This window comes from Ictidomys tridecemlineatus, chromosome 5 (assembly GCF_052094955.1).
Source record: "Ictidomys tridecemlineatus isolate mIctTri1 chromosome 5, mIctTri1.hap1, whole genome shotgun sequence".
NCBI lineage: Eukaryota > Metazoa > Chordata > Mammalia > Rodentia > Sciuridae > Ictidomys > Ictidomys tridecemlineatus.
The window spans coordinates 97,698,602-97,714,994 of NC_135481.1; the positions used below are offsets into that span (position 1 = coordinate 97,698,602).

Below are 16,393 nucleotides of genomic sequence, written 5' to 3' on the forward strand. Positions count from 1 at the left end.
AGTTTTAGAAGAAAAAAATAAATCACCGAATTCCCAATAATACACAAGAATGAGAAAGTATATATTAATTATTACAGCATTAAGATAATAACTCAAAATACAAAATTACAGAATTCTGGTTTGCTTACTTTTTTTTTTTTTTTTGTGCTGGAGATTGAACAGAGGGCCTTGAACACATTACGCAAGCTGTCTACTCTGAGTCCATGGTTTGTTCACATTAATCCTACAACTTTAAGGTTTATTTTAGAACTCAGAGCCACAATGAATCCTACATTTACTCAAAAATATTGCACTAAGTTTTTTAGTTTATTTCTTTATTTTTTGCAGTGCAGGGGATTGATATCAAGGTACTCCACCACTGAGTTACATTCACAGTCCTTTTTGAGACAGAGGCTCGAGAAGTTGCTGAGGCTGGTCTCAAACTTGTGATCCTCCTGCCTCAGCCTCTGAGTGCTAGAATTACAAGCATGTACGACTGTGCCCTTTAAGAACGACACACCAGTTATAATAGAAAGCTCTAAGGATGTCCATGCATACTGAGGAATGAAGGATGTGAGAAAGGCTATCCAATAACTAGAGGCATAAATCACATGAGCAAGGATTTCATTATTATATGTTGTTTTATCAATTTTAGCTTTTTTTTTTTTTTTTGTGGTGGTGGTAGGGAGAGAACCCAGGGACACGCTACCACTGAGCTACATACTCAGCCCCTTTTAAATTTTTTAAAATTTTGAGACAAGGTATCCTAAAGTTGCTGGATCTGGCCTTGAACTTGCGATTCTCCTGTCTCAGCCTCCTGAGTTGCAGGGATTAAGCTTTGTGCTACTTCCCTTCTCCTATCACTGCTGCCCCAGGGGAAATCCTGGACTCAAGTAATCCTTCTGCCTCAGAAGGATGAGTTGGAAGAGTTAAGGATGGGATGAGTGGGAAGATTTAAGGGTAACTTTTGTATTTTCTGTTTACCTGTACTCTTCCTTAAATGTGTGAAGAACAAGAAAACAATTAAAATAAAACTAGAACCTGCTATTAAGATAGGGATAGAAAGGTGTGATAGTGAGGCTGAAACAGGAGGATTGCAAAATTTGAGGCCGGTTTCAGCAACTTTTAGTGAGAGCCTCCCTCAAAAAAAAAATAAAAAGGACTTGGGATGTAGCAAAGTGCTAGAGATTCCCTGGATTCAATCCCCAGTCCTACCAATATCCCCTTTCTCTCACACATATACATACACGATAGAAAAACTGAGTTTATATTTAAAGTACAAAAAAACATGGTGATAGATTTGTGATTTTGTTCCACTGTATACATATTTTCTTACATTTATACATATTTTCTTACATTTGCAAAATGTTGGCTAGGGTTAATAATGTGATTGGCAGCTGCAGAACAGTTTATCTGGATACAAGATTTAACCAATGGCTAATGTACTGAGCTAACTTTCCTAGCTGAATGCCCAAATGCCAAGTATACCATTAGCAGAGTATGTATCTGTTGTATGATTTCATATAGGGCTATAGAGCAAAAAAATATAAAAATTTAAAAATCATCCCTAGGGAAAAGACATCAATATATAAGGTATATAATAAACTGAACCTTAATCTGCTTAACAATTTCCCTCCTGCTCTATACTTTCCCTTCAAAGCTTCCTGAATGAGATAGTATAATGACACGACATGAAACTTATTAGACATAATTTATTTAAGGCTGCTTATATAGAAACTTGCAAAAGGAACCGGAAGTCAAACTATGGCTGTGCCTCTGCCAGCTGAAAATAATATATTTTTTGTTAGATGACAAGATCCAAAGCCTAAAACCCAAAAAGGCAAGACAGAATTAAACCTGGTACTGAGGGTGGCTTTTGTAAGTTATAACCCAAAAAATGTATTCCAAGTGCTTTTCCAACATTCATTTATTTTTAGTTGTATAATCAACATATACACATATTCTCCTGCCAAAACTTTTTAACTATTCAGAAGCAAACAAAACAAAAACCAAAAGTCTATTTTGTTAGTTCTTCAATTCCTAAATTCCCACATTCTTTTTCAGAGTTAACAGTGGTTATGAACTTGGTATCTATTTTTCCAGATCTTGTTAAAATATGCATTATTTATGTTTTGTATCTATACAAACCCTCTTCTAGTGTAGGTGTTACTCTGGACTCTTTGCCTCTATTCATAAGAAAATAGTCCAATATCTATCTTCTAAATCAATTTTATTTCCTCAATGAAATCTACACTGAATCCCCTTCTTCCTTCAGGAAATTATTTTCAAACTATCCCACTATTTATTAGTGGAACAAAGATCCCATTTCTTTAAAAAAAAAATTTAGTTCCCTAAATAACTACTTTTCTGTTGGTATTAATTTTAAATCTAGAAAACTTAAAAGAAACCCCAAGAGTATAAAATAATATTGCAAACTAACTTGCCACTGCAACCATCTAACACTCCAAGGATACTCAGTGGTAAATTCCAATCATGGTTATACTTCTATGTTTAATCCTAGAAATCAAAATAATATTGGAAAGGAATCAAGGAACAAAAAACGGTTCCAACAACTAAACTCTGAGTGACTTGGCAAACAAATGGTGTTAAGGAAAGTCATCTGCCTTCCACATGTGAGAGCATAAGAAGAAGACAGCAGTCTGCAACCCAGAAGTGGGCCCTCACCAGAGCCTGACTGTGCTGTCAACCTGGTCTTGGACTTCCTAACCTTCAGAACTACAAGAAACAAATTTACTATTTTAAAAACGGAAAACAACTAAAAAGTAATTATATCCAAGAACAAAAATAAAACAAAATAAAGAGTAAAGAGGAAGAGGGAATTCGTAATTCTAAAGCTATTTGGTTATGCAAGGAAACCATTTTACTGAATTAAAAATTGATAAGTAAATAAAAAAGGCCTGAAAGATTATAACTGATAGATGGGGAGGAAAGGGAAAGAAGCAAATAGGCACACATCAAGTTAAGAAGTGGGTGGTAAAAGAACTTTTCATTACAAGAAAAATTTAGAATTAGTAATAGACTTTTATGATCAGTTTACAAGAAGTATAAAAGTTTGCAGGGTTTTTTTTTTTTTTTTTGAGATCAAACCCCCATGACCTTATGAATGCTAAGCAAACACTCTACCACTAGGCTACAACCCCAACCCATTTTTATTCTGTTTTAATCTTTAAAGAACATCATAACAACAATATAGTTTGAGTGCTTAGGGTGTGCAAGACACAAAGCTAAATTACCACATTAAGCTCACTGGTAGAAAGTCTCACATGTAAAGCTTTAATTAAAAAGCATCATGTATTGACTTCTACTACCAAGATAAGCATTAAGAACAGAATGGAAAGAAAGTAGCAAGAGACTGACTCTAACTAGGAGAATAAGGGAAAACTTTACAGAAGTTAAGCTGGGTCTCACAAATTGGGAGAGGATTTTGAAAGAGATGAGAAGGGCATTCAAGGTAGAGAGGAACCAGTAAGCCAAAACATGGAGGGGAGAGTGTAGGCCTTGCTTTGGAGACTATGAATAGTTCAGACATAAGGAGTCTGATATGCTGGAAGCTAGAATAGTTTGTGCAGGTACACATATTTATACAACATACTCTTTTATGTTTAGGAGAAGGTGGTGTGATAATAGTAAATAAATGGCCCAAAAGTCAGATTGGAGATACAAATGGGGAAAGAGATGAAAAAAGCAGTATAATGAATGACACCGATTAATACATACTCAGATTGTGGTATTTTATATCTTATAATCTCATTTAATCCCATAACCCCAGAAAGTATTATCTGTAAGTTTTCAGAAGAGGAAACTAAGGCTCAAGTATATTAAATAACTTCCCAAGGTCGGTGGTAGTGTTAGGACTGAAATCCAAGTCTATCTGAGTAGATACTTCACTCTATAGGTAGAAATTAGACAAAGAAAATTATAAAACTACACTGTAATTTTCCTGAATCAAAAGTGAAGCAAACATGCTACTAGGCCACAAGGATCTAAATAAGTTGTCCAGTTGGTTTGACTAATGAACTTCTTCACCTTCCCCCATTACCATTTTTGTAGGCAATAGAGTAAAAATTTAAATCAAATTCTACATAAGTATTCTGAAAACTCTCACCACTTGCCCAGAACTAAGTATCTGTCATCAGTGAATAGCATCAAGAATCTTTATGTAACAATCAGTACAAAAGTTTAAAAAGAAAACCTCAATTTCAAAATCCCCACTTACTGTTCTACTCTTCAAAACATTTTATCTGGAGGATACCAATTAGACATACTCCATGAAGGCAGGCCAGAGCACTTGCTTCTAGTTTACTTCTCTCTCATGGCTGGAAGCATGAGAGGTGTTTTGTAAAACATCTTGACAAAGGTGGGCCACATGACATGTGTACCACAGGTTTTCCACCAGAGGGTGGCATTCTCCTGGTGTGAATCAAAGGACTTCATTTTACAATGAGTGCCTCATTTCACAAATGAGGAAACCTTTTTTTTAAAGAGTTCTTAAAGTTTCTTGGCCCTTTAGGTGGCAGACCAGGATTAGCAGCACATCATGGTTACTTGACTCCCTACTCAAGGTCATCAAAGCATTTATTTAGCATCAAAACTGCAAAGCTCTGCTATAAAACACAAGAACAGAATCCTTAACTTCCAGAAGCACTTGCACTTAGCTGTTCTCAAATCCTACCTCTCTTCTGAAGGCCTTATCCATGCAGACTCCTTCAACCACTCTTGTCCACACCAACTTTCTCTAACCTTAGATCACTTATATTGTGCCACATGACTAACAATCATACACTGTCATATTCACAAATTTGTTTTCATTTTTACCTTTTTCCCTCACAGTTTAGCCCCTGAAAATTTACAGCTAAATACCCAGTAAACACTTCTACCACACCTGTTGATGTGGTCTTTTCTTTACCTAGTAGTTAAGTGCTGATGATCCCCTGACTCAAGCAAGTGCTTCCTGTGTGTGAAGAGCACTTCACACCTCTTTTCACTCAGCACTCATATTCCTGAGGCCCACTCCCTGAGAGAAAGCCCTCCCTACTACAATGTCTATCACACACATGTAGCAGTAGGGGGTGCTGGGAAAGCTAAAAATTACAGACTTTCCCTGTGCATTTGTAACACCTCCCAAACATCACTAAATTAAACTCTTCCTAAACCATATTCAAATCTGCCACTCTAATGATGATTACAGAGTTGAATCTACAGAGTTTAGAGTTATATGTAACTATACCAAGGAAAGGAACTAACTCTCCAAAAAACTGCTTCCTAAAACAAGGGAAGAATCCAGCTTCCAGAGAATTTATATTCTTTTCCTTGGTGGAGCAATAAGACTCACAAGAGAAGCTTCTTATGGCAAGCCAAATTCAATTCAATTAAGTTTGTTGCCTCTATGCTCCCCACAGCAGCCCCACAAACTCCCAAAGTACAGCAATATGTGAAGACCATCTAGTCTAATGGTCAATGTAGAGATGACAGAGTGACATCCAAGGACAAATCTACTTATACTTTGGGGTAGGGAGCACATGAATCATCGGCCTACTACTCATAGAAGTTCAAAAGGCTAAGAAGGTGTCAAAATAAGTCCAGATAATCAAGAAAGTTCAGAAATGTAGAAAGACTATCCTGTCATGGCTATTTGGCACTTCCAATACAGATAAGAGAAAGGGCTAAAATCTACTAACTGACCAACTATGTATCAGGTGCCTTCTTTCATTAACTTGTGTCAAGAAAGGGAATCTGGACCTAGTATATGGAAGCAGAGCTTCTCCTGTCTGAAGGCATTCAGAGAAACAGTTTTGGAATGTCTTCAGCTATGGCTTCAATCAGTGCACTGTGTTTTGGTATATGTGTTGACAGCAAATAAAAGACTAACAGAACTCCTGGGCAAAACAGAACTTTGAAAATGCTGACATCCACAACAAGAAGGGACATACACAGCTCAGGAATTAGAGGATGGGTCAGAGAGTTACTTCTTTATGGGACAGTAACTGCCTTTATTCCCTTAACAGACAACAAGTCCCTGAAAGCAACTACTCTACACAGTACAAACTAAGAAGAAATAGCTTGATTCACAAAATGAATCTAAAAGATGCTCCCCTGCCCCAGGAGGCAAAAAGCAAGATAGTGGCTGGAAGTTCTTTTTCTTTTGCCTTTCCTTTTTTTTTTTTTTTGGCAGTACTAGGGATGTTTCAAACCCAGAGACACTCTACCACTGAGCTACATCCCCAGCCCTTTTTAATTGTTATTCTTAGGGTCTCTCTAAGTTGCCCAAGCTGGCCTTTAATTTGCAATCATCCTGCCTCAGCCTCCCAAGTAACTGAGATAAGAGAAGTGCACCACTTCACCCAGCCTAATTCTTAAAATACAACACAGGGAATCAAAAGTGTTTTATTTCTGAGGATATAAGAATTCATTTTCTTTTTCAAGCTACATGACTTTATGCTTCTTTACCATATGGCATGCACTATGTCTTCCAAATAATATCATCTCACATTTGTATTGTGTTTATACAGCAATTTCAAGTACATTAACTAAATCCTCCATAACATTTTAGATAGGTAATATAGTACTCCACCCAGCTATTAAAACAATAATTACTACTGAATTGTACAGGATCACGTGGGATTTCAGAATTATTAGTCCACATATGAGGAGAAGATGTGTTGAATGTGAGGAAAATTTTAAAAATATATTATATCCATAACCCCAGCAACTTGGAAGGCTGAAGCAGGAAAACGGTAAGTCCAAGGCCAGCCTGGACATCTTAGCAAGACCCTGTCTCAAAATTTAAGAAGGGCTAGGGAATGCAGCTCAGTGGTAGAGTGCTTACTCATCACACACAAGGCCCTGGGTTCAATCCCCAGTACTTAAAAAGAAAGAAAGAAAGAAATGTGCTGCCTTTCTGAATCTTAGTCGATGCCAAAGGATCAAAATCCTTTGAGCATAAAGGCTCTCCCTATCTGAAGAGCCTAAAATTAAATGCCTTGAACTCTGAATATGCTCAGTACTCTCTGGCAATTAACCAGGGAACAAAGTGCTTCTATTATCCATATTCTTATTATAGACATTATTAGTCCAGGAACTACTAACAGCTATTTCTAACAAATGTTCCATGGAATCATACACTGAAAAAAAGGACTAGTCTTTGACCTGTGTTATACCCGCCTCTCCTCCTCTGCCTCAGTCTGGTCTACTATTTGGGGAAGGGAGGCAGAGGGCTCGTAAAGGAATATAGTGGGGAGGAGTAGTGGGGGTTTAAGAAGCAGAACCTTAGAGCTGTGTTGTAATCATGTGCGTAAAGAAAGGCTTAAGATGTGCCAAATGTCCAAAGTAGGAAGCAGGCAAAGGAAGCAATGTGATTTCCTTTCTGCTAGGGATTCCCCTCTTGGGCTAAGCAGAAGGTTAAAAAAAAAAAAAAATTAAAAAAAAAAAAAATACAGCCCCTTTGCCAGAGTTAATAAAACCCAAGGATAATGGGGATTCTAGGAGGTAAAGGGTTCTAAAATGTCAAATCAGTGGTGTCCACATCATTCTTTTGTAAAGATATAATAATGTCAAATGTTTTCAAGGGGGAACCAGGTCTCAAGTCTAATAGGGTATCACGTACTCTGTTACGTAAAAAATACCCATTAATGATAGTCACCATGTTGGAGAACAAAGTTACAACAGGGAAATTCATATAGTTGCTTGGAAAATAGCCCATTGTTGGGAATGGCAGCAGTAACCACAGCTGAAAATCATTTTATCTACTCTTGCATAATACCTACAACTTTTTCTTAAGAGTTTTATATCTTACAACAGCACTTTAACATACATTATCTTATGTAAATATAATTAAGGCTCTTCTGAATCATAGAAGTTTAAAAAGATGTTTCAGTTCACTGTTTTTGTTTAAACATATATATATTTTTTTACTTGTAGCTGGACACCATGCCTTTATTTTATTTTTATGTGGTGCTGAGGATTGAACCCAGTACCTCACACATGCTAGGCAAGCACTCAACCTCTGAGACACAACCCCAGCTCTCAGTTTACTCTTAAATTCAAACAAAGAGGCTCTCTTGCTTCTTATTTCTTTTACTTACACCAGCTTGGAGAACAAACAAGTCAAAGTCTCTACTGGGAACTGTCTTCCAGTCATTGCTGGATCATTTGCTCCTATCTATTGCCTCCAAATAACTCTTTCTGTTCAAGTGTCAAACACTTGAACAGGAAAAAGAGGAAAGACCTAGGGAGCTGCTATTGTTATACTACTACTTCCTGTTGCATAAATAACCATTCACTTCCAATCTTCATCCATTTTAGGATATTTCCCTTCTAAAGGTCTGACCAAAGACAAAGCAACTTCTCTTGTTTGATGACTCCTAGAAAACTCTTCTAAAAAGCTCTTAAAACAAACTTTCTTCAATTATTTAGTTTACATTCTACAAAAGTCATTTACATGTCCTATACTCCACTTATTCATGCCCCCAAAGACTGCTCAGGCCTTGGGAAAGAAAACTATCTTTCTGTAAAGGCATCAGTCTTAATAGTTATTGTGGTTTTTTCAAAGGTGCTCTGCATTTGTTTTTGTTTTTTGGCAGTACTGGAGATATAACCCAGGAGCATTCCACCACTGAGCCACACCCTAGCCCTTTTAAATTTTTATTTTGAGACAGGGTCTCACTAAGATGCAGAGTTGCAATGCTCCTGCCTCAGTCTCCAAAGTTAATGGGAATATAGGCATGACACTGCCCCTGGCTCAAATGTGCTCTTCAGCTGGGTGGGGTAGTGCATGCCTGTAATCCCAGCAGCTTGAGAGGCTGAGCCAGGAATTTAAAGCCAGCCTCAGCAACTTAGCGAGGCCCTAAGCAAGATAATTCTAAATAAAATATAAAAAAGGGCTGGGGATGTGGCTCAGTGGCTAAGCGCCCCTGGGTTCAAATCCAGGCACCAAAAAAAAAAAAAAAAAAAAAAAAAGAAAGAAAGAAAAGTGCTCTTCATCTGAAGAATCATTTTGTGGTGCCCCCAAAGTCTCAAATAGAGATGAAAAAGCCTGTCACCCTTCCCTTATCCCATGTATACTCCACTTCCCTGTCATTCAAACACGTCAGTTTTAATTACTCTATAATATTTCCTTTCTACTCATTATCACTATCTCTTGCAGTTTTTTCTTCCCTCCCACTTTCTTTCTTAAAGCTTGTTTTAATTAAAAGCTTTTTAACTTTTTTTGGCTATGGTTGTTTCTAAAAGACATCCCAGTTGTTCAAGTCTAAACAGCATTAAATTCACATGCTGGATAGATACCTAGTTGTTGGCTCTGGGGAGAGGTCTTAGGAACTAAAAACAAATCACCCTTCTTAACCTTAGACATTAAGACATAACTGAAGCTTGGCTTTTAAAAATCATTACTACATATATCTGGTTTCTGCCTCAAGAGGTCTAATGGTATATGCTTGAGTGTGACATCTGTAAGGGACAGTTGGTTCAGTCCTTTGGTTAACAGAATAACCAGATTTACTATTTAAAGCCATTAATACAACTTTTTGTATTAATAAAATCATAGCTGGTTGTCACATGACTGCTGAGAAAAATGCAGCCTTCTGGACAAAGCATAGCCTGTTGGCCTGACACAGAATCTGACGGCACAGCATGTTGCCTCCTCTGGCTGTGGCGGCAGAACATACCTCTTCATAATTTTTCGCCTCCACTCCATGCTTCATGTCTAGGATCACGAGTTGGTCAGGTATCCGCCCTGTCCCTGAAAAAGAAATCAAAAGAATCATTGTGCAGAATATTTAAAATTCCGGGAAATCACCCACCCACCTCCCTCTCCCTCACCCCTATCCTCTCAATAGAGGGAAACAGACACAACTCCTCCCCCTACTCAGCTGCAAAAAATTCCTGGCTCTGGCTAAAATCACAAACATTCCAGACAAAGCCTCTATCTGTGTGGGGTGCCGGAAAGCAAAGAGAACATGCTGCTGGCAAACATCTCTGAGCAGGCACGACACAAAATACTGCTACTGGTACTACAGAGGAGTAGAATAGGAGAAGAAAAAACACATAGGCTTTTCAATTGGAAAATAAAACTCAAAAATCACAACCCTGTGAAATTTACTGGCATACAGATCAGTAGGAAGTGAGTACCAACTTAGGCTGAAAATGCACATTTCCACATCTGAAAAGAATGCCTGTTAAATTTTGAAAGCAAGTCATGCTCAATTAGGATTACTGAGTACATGCTAACTTTGAATTTATTTAACACAAATCTGAGTATTGAAAAGAATATAGGTTTTTAATCTAATATTCCATTTTAAGTCAAATGTTCTGATCAATGTAAGGCTTATTTTAATAGATGAATAAAATGTTATAAAGTTATTCCCACTAAATCCTTAAAGGAGTTAGTTATAATTAAAAAAAAAAAACTTGACAGGAAGCACAATTCTCAGGGATGTTTCTTAGAAAGAAAATTTCTATTGGGATAATAGGGCCAACAACATATTTGTATTAGAAAAATTAACTGTTTTCAGTGTGACCAAAAAGGAATTCTATGATGGCACATACCTGTAATATTATCTACTCAAAAGGCATGGGCAGAGAATCCCAAGTTCAAGGTCAGCCTGGGCAATTTACGAGAAGACACTGCCAGTGGCAGCGTGCCTCTGGGTTCAATCCCTAGTACTGCCCCCCACCCCCAACCTAACCTTCTATTTATTTCTTTGTTTGTTTATTTATTTTTTTAAGTTGTAGATGGACACAATACCTTTATTTATTTATTTTTATGTAGTACTGAGGATCAAACCCAGTGCCTCACAGGTGCTAGGCAAGTGCTCTAGCACTGAACCAAACCCTAGCTCCTCAATCTAACCTTAAATCACTAAATAAGAGAGGAGAGGGAACAACTCAAAAGAGCCCCAAAAAACCATTCGGTTCAAATTCCTTGGATTTCATCTATTTATAAAACTAAAAACCACCTGTATGAAATCAGAGGTTTTGGGAAACAGTGCCACTTAAGAACTGAGGTCTTTAAGAGCAAAAGTCACAGGGGATGGTACTCGACCCTCTACTGCTTGAGAGACACTGAAAGTTTTCTGAAATGGACTGAAGTAAATTTAAAAAATTACTCATTGAGCCAGGAGTGGAGGCACAAGCTTGCAATCCCAGCAGCAACTCAGGAACCTGAGGCAGGCATGAGGATTGCAAATTCAAGGTCAGACTCAGCAACTTAGTGAGATCCTGTCTCAAAATAAAAAGTTTTTTTTTTTTTTTTTTTTAAAGGCTGGGGATATGACTAAGTGATAGAGCATCTCTGGGTTTAATCCCCAGTACCCGCCACTCCCCCAAAAAACTACTCACTGAGGACTCACTTGGAGCTAGAACTGTGCTGAAAGACTCTCAAAAGGTATACTCTCTGCCTTCAAATAATTCAGTGAGGATCTAAGACATCCATACATATAACAGCAAAGCACTGTAAAATTTTGAGCCAAAACAACTGGCTCAGATAATCCCTGCTGTGAAGGAAAGGTAAGAGGTGAGCTGTGGACTGCCTGCTGAGAAGGGAGTACCTGGGCCCAATGCAGTGGGGCATACCTATAATCCCAGCAGCTGGAGTGGCTGAGGCAGGCAGATTGCATGCCTCAGCAACTCAGCGAGACCTTGTCTCTAAGTAAAATATAAAAAAGGGCTGGAGTTATGACTCAGTGGTTAAGCCCCCCTAGGTTCATCCCTCCTGGTATCAAAAAAAGAAAAAAAAAAGAGAAGGGAATACCTGAAGGTAAGACTCAAGCAAAATATTCTAGACAGAAGGCAAAGCATGGACAAAGGCTCAGATAGTGGAAATCAGTATGTAATGTTTAAGACAGTAATTTATTTTGGATAGACTAGAAAGATAAATTTGAAAGCAAGAGAAGTATACAGGAAGATTAAGACAAGTCATGATGATTTCTGAGCATTAAACCAACAATCTCCAAGCAAATCAAACATGGCACCCAGAGTAGTTTCTTCTCCCCTAATCTGAATGTAATGAAGATTATGACATCACCCACAGAAGATGTTCTTTTGCCTTTCTGTCTTCATTTAAAAAGCTGTGAACACAAGTAGCTTCTAGCCTGACATGATTCAAATGATCAGATATGTTCTTTCTATCAGAATCTTCAGTTTATCTCCTGTTTGTCACAGCACAGTATTAACATTTTTCAAGTCTAAGTGAAACCACAAAACCACAAATGTCTGGCTGGCCTAATTTTAGACCATATAGTCTCTTGCATAGAATAGCCAGTTTATTCCCTTAGCTGATATCATGGCCTAAAAAGACACTTTCAGTAAATCTCTTTCTGTATTTGCCTGGAAAATGATAATCTCCCCCCTTTTTAATTATAACTTTATTTTGTTTGAGCAATTTTAGGTTCAGAGCAAAACTGAGAGGAGGGTAGACAGACTTCCCATTTCCCCTTACTCCTACATGTGCATACCCTTCCTCATTATCCACATCTCCTGCCAAAGTGGTAACCTGTTATAAATGATGCACCTCAATAATACATCATTATCACCCAAAGCCCACAGTTATATTAGGTTCCCTTTTGACTTACATTCCAAATGTGATGCTGGGATCAATGTATGATGACATGTATCTACTACTAAGTTTCACACAGTTTTTTTTTTCTTATATCTTTTTTACCCTGTTTTTATTGGTGCATTGTTAATTATACATAATGGTGGGATTCATTGTTTCATATTCACACACACATACAATATAATAATTTGGTCAATATCATTTCCCATTATTTCCCTATTCTATCTCTCCTCCTCCATGTGGTCCCTTTTCTCTGGTGTACTGGTCTCCCTTTGATCTTCACCAGATTCCCCATCCCCTTCTTTTCCTTTTTTCTCTCCACCTTCCACATAAGAGAGAAAGCATATGACCCTTGACTTTGCTGAAAATAATGTTCTCAAGTTCCATCCATTTTCCTACAAATGATATAATTTCATTCCTTATGGCTGAATGAAATTCCATTTTGTATACATACCAAATTTTCTTTATCCATTCATCAACTGGCGGACACCTGGTTAGTTCCATAAGTTGGCTAATATTAATTGCACTGCTATAAACATGGGTATGTATTGCTATAGTATGTCAAGTGCTCCACAACTGAGCCACAACCCGAACTTCCCTATAATTTTTTGTATTCTTAATGGCTGCCATTCAGACTAGAAAGAGACAAAATCTCAGTGTAGTTTTGATATGCATTTCCCTAACTGCTAAAGATGTTGAAATTTTTTTCATATATTTGTTGGCCTTCTATACTTCTTTTTTGAGAAGTGTCTGTTTAGTTCATCCACCCATTTATTAATTGGGTTATGTGAGGGTTTTTTCTTGTATATTCTGGGTATTAATCCTAAGAAGAATAGCTAACAAAGATTTTCTCCCATTTTGAAGGTTCTCTCTTCACATTTTTAATTGTTTCCTTTGCTGTGCAGCAGCTTTTTAATTTGATGATACCCATTTATTAATTCTTAGTATTATTTCCTGCCTATTGCGGAAGTTGCTGCCTTTGCCTATATATTGAGGTGTTGACCTACATTTTCTTTTCTTTTTTTTTAAAATTAATTTTTTAATTTGTTCTACTTAGTTGTACATGACAGCAGAATGCATTTTAATTCACTATACACAAATGGAGTGCAACATTTAAATTCTCTAGTTGTATATGGTGTAGAGATGCGCCATTTGGGCAATCATACATGTACCTAGGGTAATGATGTCCATCTCATTCCACTATCTTTCCTACCCTTATAACCTCTCTCAACCCTCCCCTTTGCCCAATTCAAAGTTCCTCCACCCCCACCCCCCTACCCCCGTCATAGATAGCATCCACTAATCAGAGAAAACATTTGGCCTTTAGATTTGGGAGATTGGCTTACTTCACTTAGCATAATATTCTCCAACTCCATCCATTTACCTGCAAATGCCATAATTTTATTCTCTTTTAATGCTGATTAACCCTACATTTTCTTCTAGGTTGCAAAGTATAATTCCTAAGTATTTGATTATCTTAGTTGACTTTTGTGCAGAGTGAGATAAGGACCTCATCTCATTCATAGAAGAATGGATAACCATTTTTCTAAACACTGTAAAAAAAGTCTGATTTTTCTCTAACATACGTTTTTGGTACCTTTGTCAAGGATCAGATGACTATACCTGTGTGTGTTCATCTGTATCTTCTATTCTGTTCCATTGGTCTATATCTCTGTTTTTATGCTAGTATGATGCAGCTTTTGTTAATATAGCTCAGAAGTATAATTTGAAGTTAAGTATTATGATGCCTTCTAGCATTGCTTTTTTGACTTAGAATTACTTTGGTTATTCTGGACCTTGTACTCCCCCAAGTGGATTTTAGGACTGTTCCCCTCCACCACCACCCTAATTCTATGAAAAGTGTTATTGGTTCACAAGGTATTCTCTGTGCTTTACTTCATCACTCTTCTACTCCACCTAGACAATCTTTCAGAAGATGCTTCAAAGGCCACAAGACATCAAATCTCCATATCAGAAGGAAGGAAAACTAAATTGAAACTAGAAATGAACTGTTGTCTATAGCAGGGGGCACTACAGAGTTGGAGAAGATGCTCAATTCAAGGAAAATCTTCTGATTACTTACCCTTGCTCTCAAAACATACTTCAAACATGTCATAATCTTCAGTGGTAAAAGCAAACTTCCCCTTGGATGCATCTTCCTTGGAGTATAAAATATGTCCAGCAGAATCTGTGATCTAAAATAAAAATATAAGAATAGGCAGCAAATAACACTCAGAAAGGGTACTTATAGAAATTGGGGATAGAATGAGACATTATCCATAAAAGATAGTTAATAGTCCTCAGCAACATTACTATGCTCCAACCATCTCCAAAGATGAGACTGGATTAGAATATGAAATCTAAATACAGTAATAAATTATATTCATTCAAAAAGCCTAACCACACTTGAGTCTCAAATCTGCTGCTGCTATAGGATGTCTTACCTTACGAAAAATTGATCCAGCCAATGTTCTAAGTTATGTAACTTGCATTTATTGGGGAAAAAACCCCCACTTTATACCAAGTAGAATTCAATCATTTCCTATAGAGGGACATGTCACATATACAATACACAAGAAGAGAAAAAATATATAAAAACACATTTATTCTCTAAAACAAATCCTGACAGGGCAGAAGTATGAAAGTGGAATGGAAAAGAAGGTGTGCATGGAGAAGAACATCTGGGAGAGCTACTCCTGCAAACTTTGTGTCAATGGCTACACAGTGGGAGCAAGACATGGGGTATAAACAAAAAGTTTCTCCTGAGAGACATCTTTGACTTTCTAAAATGATTATTCCTTTCTTGTAGGTTGCTTTAAACTGCTCCGTTACTGAAGAATGGCCTACAGGTGTGTGTAATCCCAGTGGCACTGAGAAGCTGTGGCAACAGGATCAAAAGTTCAAGGCCAGCTTCAGCAATTTACAAGGCCCTAAGCAACTTAGCAAGACCCTGTCTCAAAATAAAAATAAAAATGGCTGGGGATATAGCTCAGCGATGTAAAGTGACCCTATATTCAATTCTCAGTACCACTTAAAGGAGAAAAAGAAAAAGACTTATAAGCACAGAAGAAGGGGCATATATTATTAAGTGAATGGCCACATACAAAGCAAGGTATGATGTGGTAACTTAAAAAAATTGGATTCCAGGCTAAGAGCACATGGCTGTCTTAGCAAAAGGCATATTTCATCATCTAAGTCAGGAAGCTACTTTGCAATGTGAAACATAAAAATAGTGGCTTCATTAAACTAAACTAGATGTTCTAATGCTGTTTGTTAAAATAGACTTCTTCCAAAGGGACAAAACAAACATTCTTTATAATTCTTTTATAGGCAAAATTCTTTTATAGGCAAAACTATAAACAGGAAAAATGGAGTAGCATACATTTAAGCTTATATATTTAAAAGCACCCTTTTTTTCTTTTTGGTAGTGCGTATTAAACCTAGGGGCACCCAGCCCTTTTTTATTTTTCATTTTGAGACAAGGTCTCACTAAGTTGCTCAGGGACTTCCTAAATTGCTGAGGCTGAGATTCTCCTGCCTCAACCTCCCGAGCTGCTATGATTACAGGAATGCACCACTATGCCTGTTAAAAGCACTTTTTAACAGTAGTTAATTCTGAGTCATAAGATTTCTCTTCAAACTTTAATATTTTCTTTTAATTTTCCACAAAGGTATATAGTCAAAAATAATAATAAAGCTATTTCACTTTGGAAAAAATTTTTAATAACTAAAGAAGATTATCATTACTCAACTTGAAAGATGTGTTAATGAAAAAGGGTTTGTTATAATAATAACAGCAGTTAATATTCGTGCAATATTTTCTGCCATCAAACATCATTAATT

At 37.1% G+C, this 16,393-nt stretch overlaps 1 protein-coding gene across 1 annotated transcript in view; it reads right to left on the bottom strand.

Moving 5' to 3' along the window:
- Window positions 1-16,393, bottom strand: part of Tmed10 (transmembrane p24 trafficking protein 10) — a 38,231-nt gene that overhangs the window by 4,217 nt on the left and 17,621 nt on the right. Inside the window, exons 2-3 of the mRNA XM_005321247.4 lie at window positions 14,634-14,745; window positions 9,663-9,736 (exon numbers count right to left, since the gene is read on the bottom strand). Of these exons, the coding sequence (XP_005321304.1) occupies window positions 9,663-9,736; window positions 14,634-14,745 (186 nt within the window). The remainder of the gene's footprint in view (window positions 1-9,662; window positions 9,737-14,633; window positions 14,746-16,393) is intronic.